General features: G+C 42.0%; 1 protein-coding gene across 1 annotated transcript in view; it reads right to left on the bottom strand.

Annotated features, from left to right (window-relative positions):
• Positions 1-8,547, bottom strand: part of plch1 (phospholipase C, eta 1) — a 63,777-nt gene extending 55,230 nt beyond the window's left edge. The window contains exon 1 of the mRNA XM_073489299.1: positions 8,469-8,547. Within this exon, the coding sequence (XP_073345400.1) occupies positions 8,469-8,547 (79 nt within the window). The remainder of the gene's footprint in view (positions 1-8,468) is intronic.
• Positions 8,548-15,770: the final 7,223 nt, after the last annotated feature.

Below are 15,770 nucleotides of genomic sequence, written 5' to 3'. Positions count from 1 at the left end.
CACACAACCACAAGAGGTCTCCTGTATGGAAAATGTTAACGATGTGTGACTGTGTGACTGATTAAAAACACGAATCCCAACCTCCCTGGTTTGAATCCAGCCAAAGACTTTTGTTGCATCGCTCTCTATGTCTCATTTCCTGCCATCTCTTTACTGTTGCTCGATGCCCGATAGATCAAATGTTTGACCTGGTGACCAGCACTGCTATTTTAAGCCATGCATCGATGGTCACTGGATGTTCCTCTTAGGCCACCATGAGGTCACATTTTTAGTCTTTTAGTGAAATATCTCAACAAATATCGGATAAATTGCTGTGAAATTTGGTACACACCACACAGGTGTCTTCATGTTCCCACCAGCTTTTGAAATTACCATTTTTTCCCCATCACTTTTTAAAAGCATAATTAGTTAAAAATGGGCTAAAATGTTACCTAACAAATGAGATAACATGAATTTTAATGCGCCATTATGCAATTATTTTCCTGCCATAATTATTTATTCTTTCCTCATATTATCTCCTAATTACTATTTTAAGACTATTTTTAGAAAACACCACTTTTCAACACAAAGTGACAGCCTTGCACACGTTCATGGTTCCCAGATATTACTTGTGATACCTTTGACGTCCTGACTTGTCATATAGCGGCATCATCTGAGCAACATTTTATTTTGTCCAACACTTCGGTTTACGCCTAAATACCTGTAAAACATTCCAGTCAGTCTCAGCTATTGTGTTTGTTCCTTTGGTTGCACACTATACATAGTTACCTAAAGTCATACTTTCTAGGTACGCGAGTGCACAAGGGTCTGTATGATGTAAATTTCACCATCATAGGGTGTTTGTGTTGATTCTGTGTGGACGTTCCTCCAATTTGTTGTAACTGCACGTAGCTGTCGTGGTCCCTACGCTAGAACAAGAACATTTTGCAACATAGTCCGCAGGCCAGATGCAGACGCCAAAGCTGGGTACACAAATTAACCAAGTGGGGACACAACTGAGAGGGTTCTTTTACCTGTGGGTGTCTTCCCGTCTGATCATCTGCTAACACGATTGGCCACTGCAGCTTGACGTGGGTTGCGTTTCTCCAGAAGTTGACTCCATGTCAACTTTTTGCAACTTCTACCCACATTCAGATGAACGGGAGGATTGCGTGTGAGTACAGCCTAATCCAGGCCTTAGGTTGCTTCAAGTTAGGAAAGCCTCAAAAATTGGTTTTCAGGGGAGGGTTTTCTGTATTTTTATGTTTTAGATTTCCTTCTAATTCCTACTTATGTTCTGCGTGTGACATGAATAACATTAAGAAAACCTACATGAGTTCCTTAGTGACACCCAGCAGTGTTCCCTCACTATTACGGCTTCAAAGCTTCACATCCTGCAGCAGACTGGCGAATCTGAACGATTGGCACCTTGAGGGGGAAATCCACATATAAAAACCTTTTTAAAGCACACTAATTATACAAAACCTTCACGGAGGAAGTCAGAAATATTTTGACGTTCCCTCTTATGAGCGACTTAAAAGGTCAGGAAACACCGGGAAACAGTGAGTAAGAAGAGGGGAAAACACACACTCTTATCTCACAGTCGCTCACTTCACCTAATTAAGCGCGCCCAAGGCAGCGCTCGAGTCGGCGATGTTACAAATGGGTTCGCAGGTCCCCCCGGGGTGCAGAGTGTAGAGCAGCACCGGAATAAAAATAAACACAAGACAACCGCAGCATGATAATGCATTCACCGACGATGCTACAGGGGGCTCCCCGAGTGGAGGAGTTCAGCACTGACATCAAAGAGGGAACTCAAGCTTGTGGGTGTGTGTGAGAGAGCGTGTGTGTGTGTGTGTGTGTGTGTGTGTGTGGGTGTGAGAGGGTTTTAAGTGCACATTCTGTATATATTGATGTTGACTTTTGCTGCACTGTTCAAGCTTGTTCTTCCTTCCTCCCAGAGCCGGGCTGGATGACTGTGAACAGATTGAGATACATTATCTTTGGCAGCAGAGCCAGACTGCTATGCTAAATGTCTGATCTCAACTGTTTGAACTGAAATGTAACTGCCTTCCCCCCGTCCTCCGTTTCGGGACACAGGAGAAGCTTAAAAGGGTTAGCTGTGTGACTAAGTGGACCAAGCTTCCTTGTGGCTTATTAACTGCTGAGAGAGCAAATGAAATAAAAAGCCAGTAGTTATGGGCGATTTGCTTTCTATTTCTTGCTCAAACACAGGTATATATAGAGCACTCTAAATCCATTTGCAAACCGTCCAGCTGCAGCTTCACACCGATGAGATTCCCCGTCGGTTTAAGGAGCTGATGCTTCACACTGATGTAAGAGCAAATGTGACGTGCCAGCAGCAGCTAAGTCAACACACAAAGAGATTTAAAAGAAAAAAACTCATTACCGGTGAAATTCTATGTAAATGCAAATTAGGATCAAGTGGAAAAGACAAAGAGGCACGTTAGTGGCTCTCTGGAAATCAGGGATGTGGAGTTAATTTATGAACAATAATAAATGGGACAGCTTTTTGCTCGACTGGTTACAACAAGTGAAAAGGAGGAGAGGAGATGCAGGGCTGGGTGTTGTTGGAAATGTTTCAGTCTGGGCAATTCATCTATATTATATCGGGATGGTGTTGCCAGCTGGTTAGCATGCTAATGTCATGAGATATCTCTGCAACACAATACATGGCTGTCATGATATCAAAAACTTTCATTTCTGACAATTTTGGTTAATGTTTGCCACTAAAACTCTTATGTATTTGCCTTTAAAATGTCATAAATATTGAACTATATAGACTGTGAGCTGCCAACAAGAGGCTTCCAGGACATCGTAAAAGGAATACTTAGAGCATTACAGCGTCTACTACTGTGGACCATGGCTTGTGGAGCAAAGTGGGCAGGCTGAAGAAATAGATACGAGGCTTCAAGCCCTGGCAGCATAGTGGCTGTTGTGGCTAGCAATCAGAAGATTGTTGGTTTGATCCCTGATCCTGCAATTACATTGATTATTGCTTTCTAAACACCTTTATCATCTATAATGTGCAGCGATAAGAGCATATCGTCATTTTGGAGCCTGACAGCTGAAAGCCAGTATAGAGAGCTGCAGTCACGCCTCTTCCAGTTTCCCTCATGAGACCTTTTTTCAAAAGAACTTTGTATGGTACTGAATGGAGAGAGATGAATAATTGTTTGATCCCATCTGGAATGTGCCATGAGCTACACATATGATGTCTGTCCATTTAAAAGACAATTTTCCAAGTCAATAAAGTCGCAGTTTGTCATAAAACTAATGAAATATAAGACTGTGAAATTATGTAATTATAAAGACTACACAGCCAAAGGTGGCATTAGTGGCGTTAGTGAACACTCACCAAAACCCGTAACTTGAATATAGAGCTGGTCACAGAAATGATGAACTACCCTTTCACATAACTGCATTTGTCAATATTGACAGATTTATTGTGATTTTCATCTTGTTTAGTACCTTTTCTGTGCAGAGTTGGCGGCCATGTTGGTGTTGAGCGAGACGATGTAGTTCACTGAGCAGTTTCACACAAAACTACATGATATTCCACTTTAATGACGACAAACTGTGACTTTCTTGACTTGGAAAATTGTCTTTTAAATTGACAAACATCATATGTGTGGTCCATGACATAATTCAAGCGGGATCAAAAGATTATTTGTCTTTCTCTATTCACTACCATATAAAGTTTTTCCGAAATAAGGTCCCATGAGATCCACCGGAAGGGGCGTGACTTCGGCTCTCTGTGAACGTTTAATCAACGTCTACAAATAGTCTCCAAAGGTCATCCATACAATATTTTTGCAACAGCAATATCTGGTCAAAAAATATTGTGATATTGTATTTTGTCGCACAGTCGAAGCATTTATAAAGTTCCTTTGAGATTTTTTGTCTGTGGTATTATCTGAGTATTGGCATCGATACCAAAATTAGGCTCATTTCAACTTCCTTTGAGAAATTTGCCTAAATTTGAGACAAAATTTCTTTTTAAATGGAACTACTCAGTCAGATCTTTTATTCCAGTTTTTGTACGTGACAGTTTTCAGTACTCACAGATGCATTTCACTCAACACCAATTAAGTGTTACGAAGAGGAGAGAAGATTGAAAACAACAAGAAATGGGATTTTTTTTAAAAAAAGGAACAGCTGAAAGGATGAAAGCATGTTCCCTCCCCTGGTGTCTGTTAGCTGTTTCTCTGCCCTGGAGGGACAGAAAGGAAGAGGCAGAGACAAAAAGGGCGAGGGGGGCCAGCATGCTGAGATTCATCATCATCAGTACAGGAGAGACACATGAGGAAAAACACATTTTACATGGAAAAGACATTTCCTCCATGTGGTGAAGATTAGCAGCCATGCACGCTCCTCAAAACCTTCCTCCCTCAATAATCTTCTCTCCTTTTTCTACCCAGCAAGAGCTCGTGGTGCCATGCAACTCTTCTTAACAGCAAAATGAATAAAGAGGTAACCCTCTTGTGCTCTGAGGCAAGCAGGGGCCTCCCTCACACAACCCAACGCTCACGTAGATAAAGAAAGAGAGGCGCTGCAGGGGTGAGCACTGACAGCCTGACACATCCGGCTTTGGGTGCGCCATATTTTTGACAGCGTATAGATGAGAGCAAAAGGGGGATGCTCTAACAGCCCAGGGACTGCTGGGGATTCAATTTGCCATCAAAGCTTGTGTGGTGCTAACATGCCCTCTCTGGGTTTCAAGGGACTCCTGTTTCTGCTGACAGCCCAATCCAAGTGGTCTGTCAGCATCTCAGGCATCTTCTCACTGACCCAACACATAAACATCTCAGGGATTCAGGATTGTAAAGAATGTGGCACATCCACACCTATGTGGACAGATCAGGTCTTGTCAAAAGTGACACATTAAGAGGCTTTTCTGCCCCCTAGTGACAGGCACAAAGGGGCATTTTCAGCACCAGGGACAGTTTCCCGCTGCTCCACTGCTCCTCTTCATCAAAAGCTCTCACAAAATCTGACAGCAGCTTATGAATTCATGGGAGAATAATTCAACTCAAGTAATTGATTCTGACGTTTTGAACGATTAACGCACAGCGAATGACAATCCTCAATTAAGATTCCGAGTGTTTGAAGCAGCGTGGGTGATGCAATTCCTCCACAACAACAAGCGCAATGGAGAAATTACGCATGGGGCTTCAGCCTCGCTCGCAGTGAAGACTAGAGGAAATCCAAAGGAGTGCGTGCACCACACACACACGAGTATTCCTCCTCTCCATGAGGGACTCAAACATGAAACAACCGAACGAGAAAAAGCTCGAAAGCCATCACTCACCCTTCTCCAAACTGAGATTCCTGCAAACTTCAAGTTCTGCCATTGAGGACCGGAGTTGTCGCTCTCAGCAGCTCCCTCCGTGCGTTTTGGACATCATTTTCATCTCCCGGTTGTAGCGAGTTGAAAAGCCATCAAAACATGCCTGATTAGTCCATTTCTCCATCATGAAACAACCTGCTCCTCAGCCTCTGATTCCCACTGTGATCTGCGGCGTGGATTCACTAACCATCACATCCACTGCGCGCACATCCTCTCCTTCCTCTCCGCGCAACACAGAGGCAAAGAAAAAAAAAAAAAACATAAGCCGATTTCTTACACGCTCAGTTGACTGGAGGCTGAGAGTGGTTTGTTAATAAGCAAGAGCTTTAGACTGCTAGAGTGGGTGAGAGCGCACAGAGCAGTGAGAGTTGGCCATTTGGACGTTTCAGCTGTTTGGCGACAAGTTTGGATTCCCTCCACCAAGCTGAAGTCGTGCCACATCCGTTTTTTTGTTTGTTTGTTTGTTTGTTTTTGGTCAGCTACTCCTCGGTGGATATCCTTGGGTGAAAAGGAGTCACCAGTGCGCAGGGGATGCCAGAGCTATGACCCACTTTATGCTCTCTGTGTGTGTGCGTCAGTTTAGGTAGCGATGCTTCCTCAGAGACACAGCAGGAAACACACTTCAGGAAATGTGAGGGATGCTCTGCAGTGAGCCCCACAGAGAGAAAAGAGACTGGGAGAGCAGCAGGTTGTGTGTAAACATTAATTAATAGACAGGTTTTTAGCTTTTAAAGTGTGTGTGGGTGTGTGGGTGGGTGGGTGTGTGTGTGTGTGTGTGTGTGTCAATTCTCTAATGAAATGTTGGTCAATCTGCAGCTCCCACATTAGTCATGTTCATTGGTCCACATTAAAGCCTTTTAATTTAGGATTGCAGGAGACAATTATTGAGTGACCAAGCGCACACACACATACACACAGAGTGACACACACATACACACAGAGAGAGAGAGACAGTTTTGTTCAGAGACAGAGGGTCGCCCAAATCGATTAGTGCTGTCTGGAGGGGCAAAAAAAGACATGTCTGGATACCAGTGTCCCCCTCGGTTCAGTGCCGTCTGTCTAAGACTCTCCAGTGATTGCTCACTTTGATTTGTGTGTAAATCTCTCCTCGTCCACACCTGCCTGATCACAGACAGCCTCCACCCTCTCTGCAAACCCCCACCCTCTCACACTGATTTATGTACCACGGCCAAACAAAAACCATCAGCCGCTCTGTCATTCACAAACGACTGGAAGCAACTGGGGAGAGTGAGGCAAAGTCTTGGGAAAAACAAAGGGAAAGGCGTACGTTTTCTGACTGACGAGAAAGGACAAACTGTCAGCGTCATGAAGGAATGAACATAGACAAGAGATCAACCGGATCTGAAGTCTGGTGAAGGAGACAACAGACGATTTACTCCCAGACAATCTGTTCTGATTCTCTGAAGAGCTCAACGTTCAACCAAATAATGAAAATTCAGTCATTATGTGCGCACCCTCATGTCGATGGAAAGTCAGGTGAAGTTTTGGAGACAACAAAACATTTCTGGAGCTTCACAGCAAAACAGTGTTGCGGGCAGCATTCTCCTAAACAACTGAAGTAGATGGGGACTTGTTTTAAAACGCAAAAAAATACAGAAAAAACACATAAAATGGCTCCATACAGCTCATCCGGTGTTATCCAAGTTTCCACAAGCCCTGAGATCCCAAAAATGATTTGAAAATATGTTATTCACACCCTCTACGCACAATCTCGGGGCTTCCGGAGACTTGGATTACGTCGGATGAGCTGCATGGAGCCATTTTATCTTTTCCGTTAGTCCCCATCTACTTCAGTTGCTTGGGAGAATGCTGCAAAGTTGTTTTGCTGTGAAGCTCCAGAAATGTTGTGGACTACGAAATTTCACCTGAATTTCCATCGGCATCAGGGTGAGTTAATAACGACTACATTTGCATTTTTGGGTGAAGTTGTCCTTTAAAGGCTGTAGATTAGCATCCGAGCATGCTATCTTGTAATAAATTGATTGGGATTGGGTCAGAAAGGTGGTGTGATTTTTTTAATGAGAAAGTATTCTCATTTCATGCTTAGTAAGGTATTGATTTTCAGTTCAACAACATTAATTAACCACAGATTCTGGAAGAGTCAACTTTGGCTTGAAGAAGTATATTTACAAAGCAAGACAGATGGATGAAATTCCCTTAAATGAGATAATATCCATATTTCTGAGCATGACAGAAGGGGAAACAGATCAATCAAGTCAACCAGGTCAATCCATCATCCACAGCAGACAAGCCTGATTTCTTACTACGGTTCGCTGAGAAGCAGAAAGCACACACTGGTACTGTATGTAACACACGGTCTGCAGGTGGTGGGATGTGGACGCTGGCTCTAGCAAGTCAGGTTGAGGCTTTAGCAGTCGGTGTGAGAGCCACAGAGGCAGAGCGAGATCAGAGATTTGTCATTGATTTGTCTGGCGGATCGGTCAGGCTCACCGCCTCGAAACTCATAAATCATGATCAGACTGATGCCTTTATGTGTCTGGTTTCATTTCAGCTGTGAGGAGGATGGAAAGGAATAAATGCACAATTCGCTCTGGCTTATTTAAATGTATCCAATAAAAAAATAACATCATTAACAGGTATGCATGTAAGTGCCATGGTACTCAAGTTGATGCATAAAAACACTAAGTGAACACCCATTTGTTCATGCTGGATGATGAAAATATATAATTTTTTTCTTCAGCTTCAACATAATTGGCTCAACCATATCCTAATATATGTACAGATATGTATGAATCGTCCATGGGCAATACAAGTCAGGTGTTGCAGCCGGCTACTTACACTTAAAGTAAATCCAGTCTGAATGAAGTTCTCTGGACAGGTTTTTATTCATGTCACACACTGATTCAGAGGCTTGCAGCAGGTTTTTTTCTGTCCCAGTAGACATTAATAAGGTTTTATTGATGTCACAGGACTGACCATTGGCTGTGCTGTCTGCAATTTAAAACCTATTTTGCATTGAGGCAGAACAGTGGAGACGAGTCTCCCTCTGCTGTTTGTTCCCGTGACTTACAGTCATCAGAGAGAACATACTGTACATTGCATTCAGTTCTGCTGTGTGTGTGTTTCTGATGGTTACCGTGAAAGATGCTGTTGTCTGTCAGGAAGTGCCGGCGGTACTGCGGCTCTCCTTTCCTGTTCACCACCCAGGAGCTCATGGTGTGAGGAAGGAGGGGGGGAGACAGGAGGGCGAACAGCTGGATGACCTATGAAGGAGAAAAGAGTTGAACTGTGTGGTCTAAGAATTTTGCAGGAATTTAATTAAATGCATAATGTAATATATTAAAAATAATAAGTGCATCTCATGTCTTGTGCTGTGAACTGATCACAAATGTCAAGAGAAACTGCACAAGATTGAAAGTTTGAAAGAAGTAAGACAAACTGCCTCCTTCCTGGAAAAGGAGATAAGAGTTATTATGAGAGGATAGGGCAAAAACGTAGAGTGCTTTCAAGTAAAATTTTCAGAAATTGTGGATTTTCTGGTCGTATTTACTCAAATCTGGATGTTAAATGTGTCAGTGATGAAAACCCCTGCAAGAATAGCTTTAATTTCGTCCGAATCTAAAGAAAATGCAATTGTCATAACAATTATAGACAACTTCCTTTTCCAATTATATGCAAAGAAGACAAATTATGCAACTTGGAAGACACAGTTTCAGAGTTACGTAAGCAAAAGTCACGGGTAGAATTACAACAAACCTGCCCCTCCTGCTGTTACATATATAGTGTCTCTAAGGCAGACATTAATCTGCATTTAAATGTATTCTGTAGGCCTGTAATGCAAGACAAATCTCTGAATCAGTGGTCTATGCAGTTTTACTTTGAAAGGTCATCTTGTGGCAGTGGCAGCATAATCTCCCTTCCTGCTGGGATAGTATGTGGTGAGGTTATGTTTGAAAAACATGTAACTGAATACAATGAATGACAGTGACAGAATCTCACTTCTTAATATACTGTGAGATGTACAAGGATTCAAGAGAAACTGTCTTTGAAAAGATAAATTAGACATATCCTGGGTTTGGGTTTCTCTACGTCTCTACCAGGTCCCATCCGTCCAAACATCTCTCCTCCACCTTTTTGTCCCCTTTGAATTTCCACATCGCTCCATGTGTTCTCATTTTTCTTCCCTCTCTTTCTCCCCGCCATTATTCCCGGATTCCCGATTTTCCACCACTTCCTCCTGATCACTTTTCATCCCTACCTCTCCTGCTGCCAGTCTCACCGCTTAGTGTTTCTCCACCTGTTGCTCATCTGTCTTGCTGTGATTTATTGCTTCCCTCTACACACACACACACACACACACACACACACAGGGCAAGTATAGATCTGGAGCGGCTCTGAGCCTCTTGGACAGTTATTGGCGCCTGGTGCCGGCTAACCTGAGGAGAGGTGACTGTCTGGTCTCATGGGTCAAGCATCTTGGAGGTGGAAGTACTTTCCTGTGACCCTGCCACCACCCCACGATGAGAGACAGAAGTCTGTAATGTCTGTGGTGTTTATGACAGACCACACGGACAGAGACCCACTCGCTCTGTTAACATGACTCCCATGTCAGTGTGTGCAAAGAAAAAAACGTCTGCTCTGTTACTCTGGATCAGATAAGCAATGTTTAATATATGTTCCTTTAAATAATGCAAGAACAACCTTTTTAACATCAGTAATATTTTATTATTATCGATTAAATATTAAGCTGTACTCTGGTGGCTAAAAGTTAGCGCTGCTGCAGGAAGTGAACTTTCCAGGAAATAAAAGAAAGAGAAAAAGAAACAACAGAGACAAAACGCCTCACTCTTACCAATAGACATGGTGAAATACAGCAACAAAGAAAAGCAGAAAATACCTTTAAGACGGGCTCACAGCTTGCAGCACATATTTCTGCTCATGCCATAATCAGTTTTCTCTGGTGCCAAATCCAGCTTTGACTTTGTCATAATTTCTGCTTCACAATAAAACAAAACCTTTTCCCTTCATGGTTTGAGCACGAAAAATCGTCTGGGGCTTTTCTTTAAACTTTGCGTTCACCTTGTGCCTGCGCCGCCTCTCTCTGAGCTGCTCTGAACTCGCAGCAGAGCACGGCCCCTTGTGGCTCACTGCTTAATTATAGAATAATGTTTCGAAATGACTGTTTGTTTTCATAACACAGTCCAAATTAGAGATAGGAGGCGAACAGAGGTACATGACTGGAGACATTGTTTGAGCAGCTTTAATGGCATGTCGGGTCGTGATGCAGCTAGATTATATGAATCCACCGTAAACACTGAAGTCACATGGCTTACCAGGTTACCAGAATGTGCAAGTTAGTGAGCTTTACAAATGCTGCACACAGTTACACAGCAGAAATGATCATATCGTATGAAGACAGAATGTCCTGGGAGAGTCATATTTCTCTCCCACAGGTATATTGTCTACATCACTGGTGACATCTGAATATAAAATCTCATCCATTTCTGTTATTAGTCCTTTGTTCTTTCTAGATACTGTCACAAATATAACAAGCAAAAAATACATATTTGCATTCTGGGCTTGTACTCACCAGAGAAAGCCAATTATGATTATCAGACTATTCCCAAATTAAAGAAACAGTTAGGCATTTTGGGAAATTTCTTAGAGATGTTACCAAATTCTTGTCTGTCCATTAAATCCATCCTGTGACCACGGATGTGCCCGGATGTGTCTGTGCCATCTAGTTATAAAACTGCCAGCAAAATTCTTATATGAGTTAGCTGCAAAATCCTAATATTATATCACTATTAAACTCACCCTATTGAAATAATTCCGAAAGAATGGACTAATACCGACTTCACGTAACTTGTAATGAAAGTTTGCTTCATGCTGCCTTCACGCTATTCAGTTGGCGGCCAGTAACGGATCATTAAGGCAAATAGCTAGCTAGCCAGCTCAAGCCTAGAGATTTAATTAAAAATGCAAAGTTTTCTTGAGAGGCCATGCTTAGAGAAAGAGGAACAGATAACGGCTGTCAGATAAAAGATGTCTAGGGATGCTCCTTCCACCAAATCCGACCGCTCCGGCGACAGCCCCTGGACACGATGCCGCTTTACCCGTTACGGATCTATCAGCTTTAGATGCACGTGAGGATGTTTAGTGCATAAACCATTGCAGTTGCCACAACTCCAGGTCAAAACCAGTACCTAAACATAACATGTTAATTATCAAGCTTTAGAGGTGCTGGTAGGTGCAATTTGTTACCTTTGGACAGATCCAGGCTAGCTGTTTCGCCCTGTTTCCAGTCTTTATGCTAAGCTAAGCTAACCTGTCTGAGGCTACTGACTGTAGCTTCATATTTACTATTCAGACATGATATTGCTGTTGAAGAAAGCAAATAAGCATATTAGCCAAAATGTCAAACTCTTCTTTCAATAATCATGTTAGTAAAAAAAACACATGGTCTATAAACCAACCCAGTACAATCCAAGCATGTGTCAGTACACGTTGTGTGAGTCAGTAAAACGATGCTTCCCCTCCTCTGACAGCACGTAACACTAGTAGCCTTCTCATCCCAAACCTCGGGGGAATACAGTCTGTTCTTTCCTGTCTCTCAGGCTACAGAAAGCAGCTTAAAAATAAATGTTTCACCGCCTGATGAGCCACTCTATCTCAGGCCCTCACAGGAAGTAGGTCGAGGATGCCCCCAAGTTAAAAGTTTTGTTGTAGTAAATCAAACAGGAGTTATACAATCTAAAACATGTGGATGAGGCATTTTTTTAGTGCCTCCACTCTTCCTGTCTGCCCCACATGTAAAACACCCATTTTATCTGACAAAGAGCAATACATTCCTGTTTTATACAGACTGTGGAAGTCGATGCCAATACAGGAGATTTCAGTTCTTATCAAGCTGAATAAGCGGTTGTATTATGTCACACCCTTTAACTATAGGCGTAACTTGTGCATGCCACATTTGAGAGCAGATGTTTGGTGCCCTGAGGCCAAAATACAAAGCCTTGAGGTTTTTTTTCAAGCTTGTAGACCATTTATGATTCGAAGCGATTTTGTTTCCTGCAAATTGCAAGAAGGTTTAAACATGGTGCTCATATTTTTTTGGGCTTCATGTACAAGACAGCTGAGGAGAAATAATAAAAGAACAAACAGAAACAGAATGTGCAGCTCGGTTAAGATGTAACCAGAACAAGCTAGCCACCTGGAGACATGATGTCTTTCAGCATAACTGTTCATGTCACGGAGACAGAATTGTATCATCGACGTAACTTTAGGACTAAACTTAAACTTTTGTGGATGTTGTAATAACTAGATTTCAGAATGTACACACTTAAAAAAGCTGGTAACACTTTATAATAACCTAAAACATTAATTAAACGTATAGTTTATAGTTATTTCACTTTATAAACCATTTATTAAACAGTTGTTTATTGCAAAGTTGCAGCTGATTTTAAGAATAAAGAGTGAATAGTTAATCAATGTGTAGTTCATCTATAAACATAATTTGAGTTGAGTTGCAACTGATGTTATAAACCTTTATTTTAAATTGCTTAATAGATGGTTTATAAAGCATTCCATCGTTAACAGTGAAATAGCTATCACTGAAGTTGAATTACCTTTAAATTTACCATTTATTAATGATGGTGTGTATGAGATTTCCAGCACAGAGAGATGCCACTTCAGTGACAGCTCACCAAATTTATTGAAAATCACTGTTATATCTATTTTAAGGCATCATTCAACCTCCTGCTTCAACCTCAACTGCCTATTTGCCAATCTGCTGAACTGTTGTCAGTTTGTCAATTTCCCTGACTGCTCATTCTCTCTTTTAGTCCCGTCGGACTTCATCGTTGTGACGTCTCCTCGATCAGCGTTATGTTATCATAACTGCGAGGAATTACGGCCAGAGCTATGAACACAAGAACCACGGCGTAATGATCCATAACTCTCCTTTTAGGGGCTGTTTATAGTTTACGTGGCACAATTCACTCTTCATATGTGCACCTACATTATGTATGTCACAGAGAGAGCAGCATCTGTCAGCCCATATTGACACATGCCAAAGAGCACTCGATACAGACATGATTAATGACACAAACAATGGTTGCTCTATTTCATGCGACCAGCTGCCATGAATGCTGAGTGATTATTAATCATGTTTCCAATAATCTGCAACTGTCTCAGCGATAATAAACTGTTTACAAAGCACAAGTTGGCAGTATATCCACCACAGTTATGTTACTCCTTGTATACCTCCCTTCACTACAGGTCAGCTGGGATGAGGACGCTGATGGCGTTCAGCCTGTTAACCACCTTGCTGAGTAGCTTGTAATTGCTTGTTACGTTGTTATCAGAGCAGAGGGTAAACAGTCTTGGTATGTTGATGGCTAGACAGATGGTTTCACGGTACGACCTGAGCACTCCTTCACTCAGTGACACAAGTATCAGGGGGAATGGATGTAAACCATGTGAATTTACAGTCATTAAATCTCGTAGGACCGCTGTCGCTGCTGAAATGTTTTCCATAAAATAACGTTTCTGTTTCGCGTGTTTGTGTTGTGGGTGTGTGCGTGTTTGCACATTAAGGGTTACAGATGGCCAAACATTGCCTTTCTTATCAATAACTCACAGGGTGGGAGTTAGACTAGCTGTAGTGTTTGGTGTATCACTATAGCTTGTATTCCTGCTAACAGTTAATGAAACCTCATTATCAATATATTTCTATACTGTTTTTACGATCCTATTTTCTCTACTCCAAAGGTCACATTTTAATTCAGATTCAAGATAATCTATGCAATATCATCACGTTCAAAACTTCAGGGCTGTAACTGACTGATTTAACTGATTATTTTCATTATTGATACATTTTCAGATCATTTTATTGATCGCTTTATTGTTCGGTCGATTGATTAATGACAATTACTGATCAGAATTTGACATTCACAGTAGCATCTTCAAAATGCTTGTTTTGTCTGGACAACAGCTTAAAACCCACACATTTGAGAAGGTATCCTCACATCTGAGAAGCTGAAACAAGAGAATTTTGCTCGGAAAACAGTAAAACAATCAGCAAAATTCATTTTCTGATCATCAGCTAATTCATTGAACAGCTAAAGATTTCAGTCCTGCAATCTAAAAGGCTATAACATGTTTTCACATGCAGGCTGAGAGGAGAGAGGAGGAAGTTGTAACATCTAAATGGTCCCGTCAACAAAAATGTCTCACTGAGCCTTTGACCTGATAAGGAGACGGAGCGAACCTGGAGGCAGCGAGGTTACTGAGGGGTCAGAGTTGCTGCAGAGGGGCAGTGATGCTATCTGAGCTTGTCAACAGACACTAACGTCAAAGCGCCGTAAAAACAAACTGAGGAATCTCCTCTGCAGAAGTGTCCAAACTGATGCACTGACAAAGAGGCTGAAGTGTCAAAATATTTTCTACTACGTCCTGAAGTTATCGATTTAATCCACAAGACGCTTTTGATTCAACCATTTATAAACGGTTATCCATTTTAGGTGAAGAGTCTACGTCTCCAGAGCCAGAACATCAGGTGCTCGTCATGTTTTGACATCTTTAAAAGCTCAATCTTATTTTAACTTTCATGTGTGTGTGGTAAAACGTGTGTGTGGTGAGGTTGTCTCGCTCTACCGTGGAATTGAGGGGTGGGTGAGGTCATGAGTCAAACCCCTCAGATCTATTTCAAGAGGAGACTCTCCCTCCTGTTCCTATCCTTTACTTTTACTCTCGTGTTTTGGACTCAAACTGTCTGCTTACTGTCCTCACTGACAAGAGAACTGTTTCATTTTCTGCTTGTCGAGAGTCCCATATACACACACAGGTTCCCATTTCAGTGTCAGTAAGGTGATATGAGCGGTTGCATTATCAGCCTCTCACAGAGCCAGTGGCATCTCGTTTTCCTGAAAGTTGTGTCGGAAAGCTTTTATATTTCCGTCTTTTACGTTCACACACACACATTCACACACAGTTGGGTTCATTCAATCCCCAAAGTTTTCACCCTCTGTCCTTTCCACCAAGAAACTTCAATTATTCATGAGGGATCACAGCACCCACAAAGGGTCATGTTTCCACTCCTACAACCCAACACCCGCAAGCTGATACACTGTTCACAATACTGCAAGTCACAAAATAACAAGGGAGTCACTTTACGGCTCACGCATTCCTTCACACACACACACACACACACAGCCTCTACAGTGCATGTGATGGAAGAGCTAACCAGTGTTACAACCGCTTACCAGGAAGTGTTTATTGTGTCAGCAGGTGGAAGCAAAAATTGATTTCAATTAATAAGGCAAAATTGCAAAAGTGACGGTGTGCCGGTGTCAATTTACATATAAGCTTCATCAGCTCTGCCTGGCAAAGACACTCCTTGTTTGAGATGTTTTCAATGTGCTGTATGGTTTATTAT

The sequence above is a fragment of the Pagrus major genome, chromosome 2, assembly GCF_040436345.1.
Source record: "Pagrus major chromosome 2, Pma_NU_1.0".
Taxonomy (NCBI): domain Eukaryota; kingdom Metazoa; phylum Chordata; class Actinopteri; order Spariformes; family Sparidae; genus Pagrus; species Pagrus major.
This window is presented reverse-complemented; position numbering and strand designations above follow the sequence as displayed.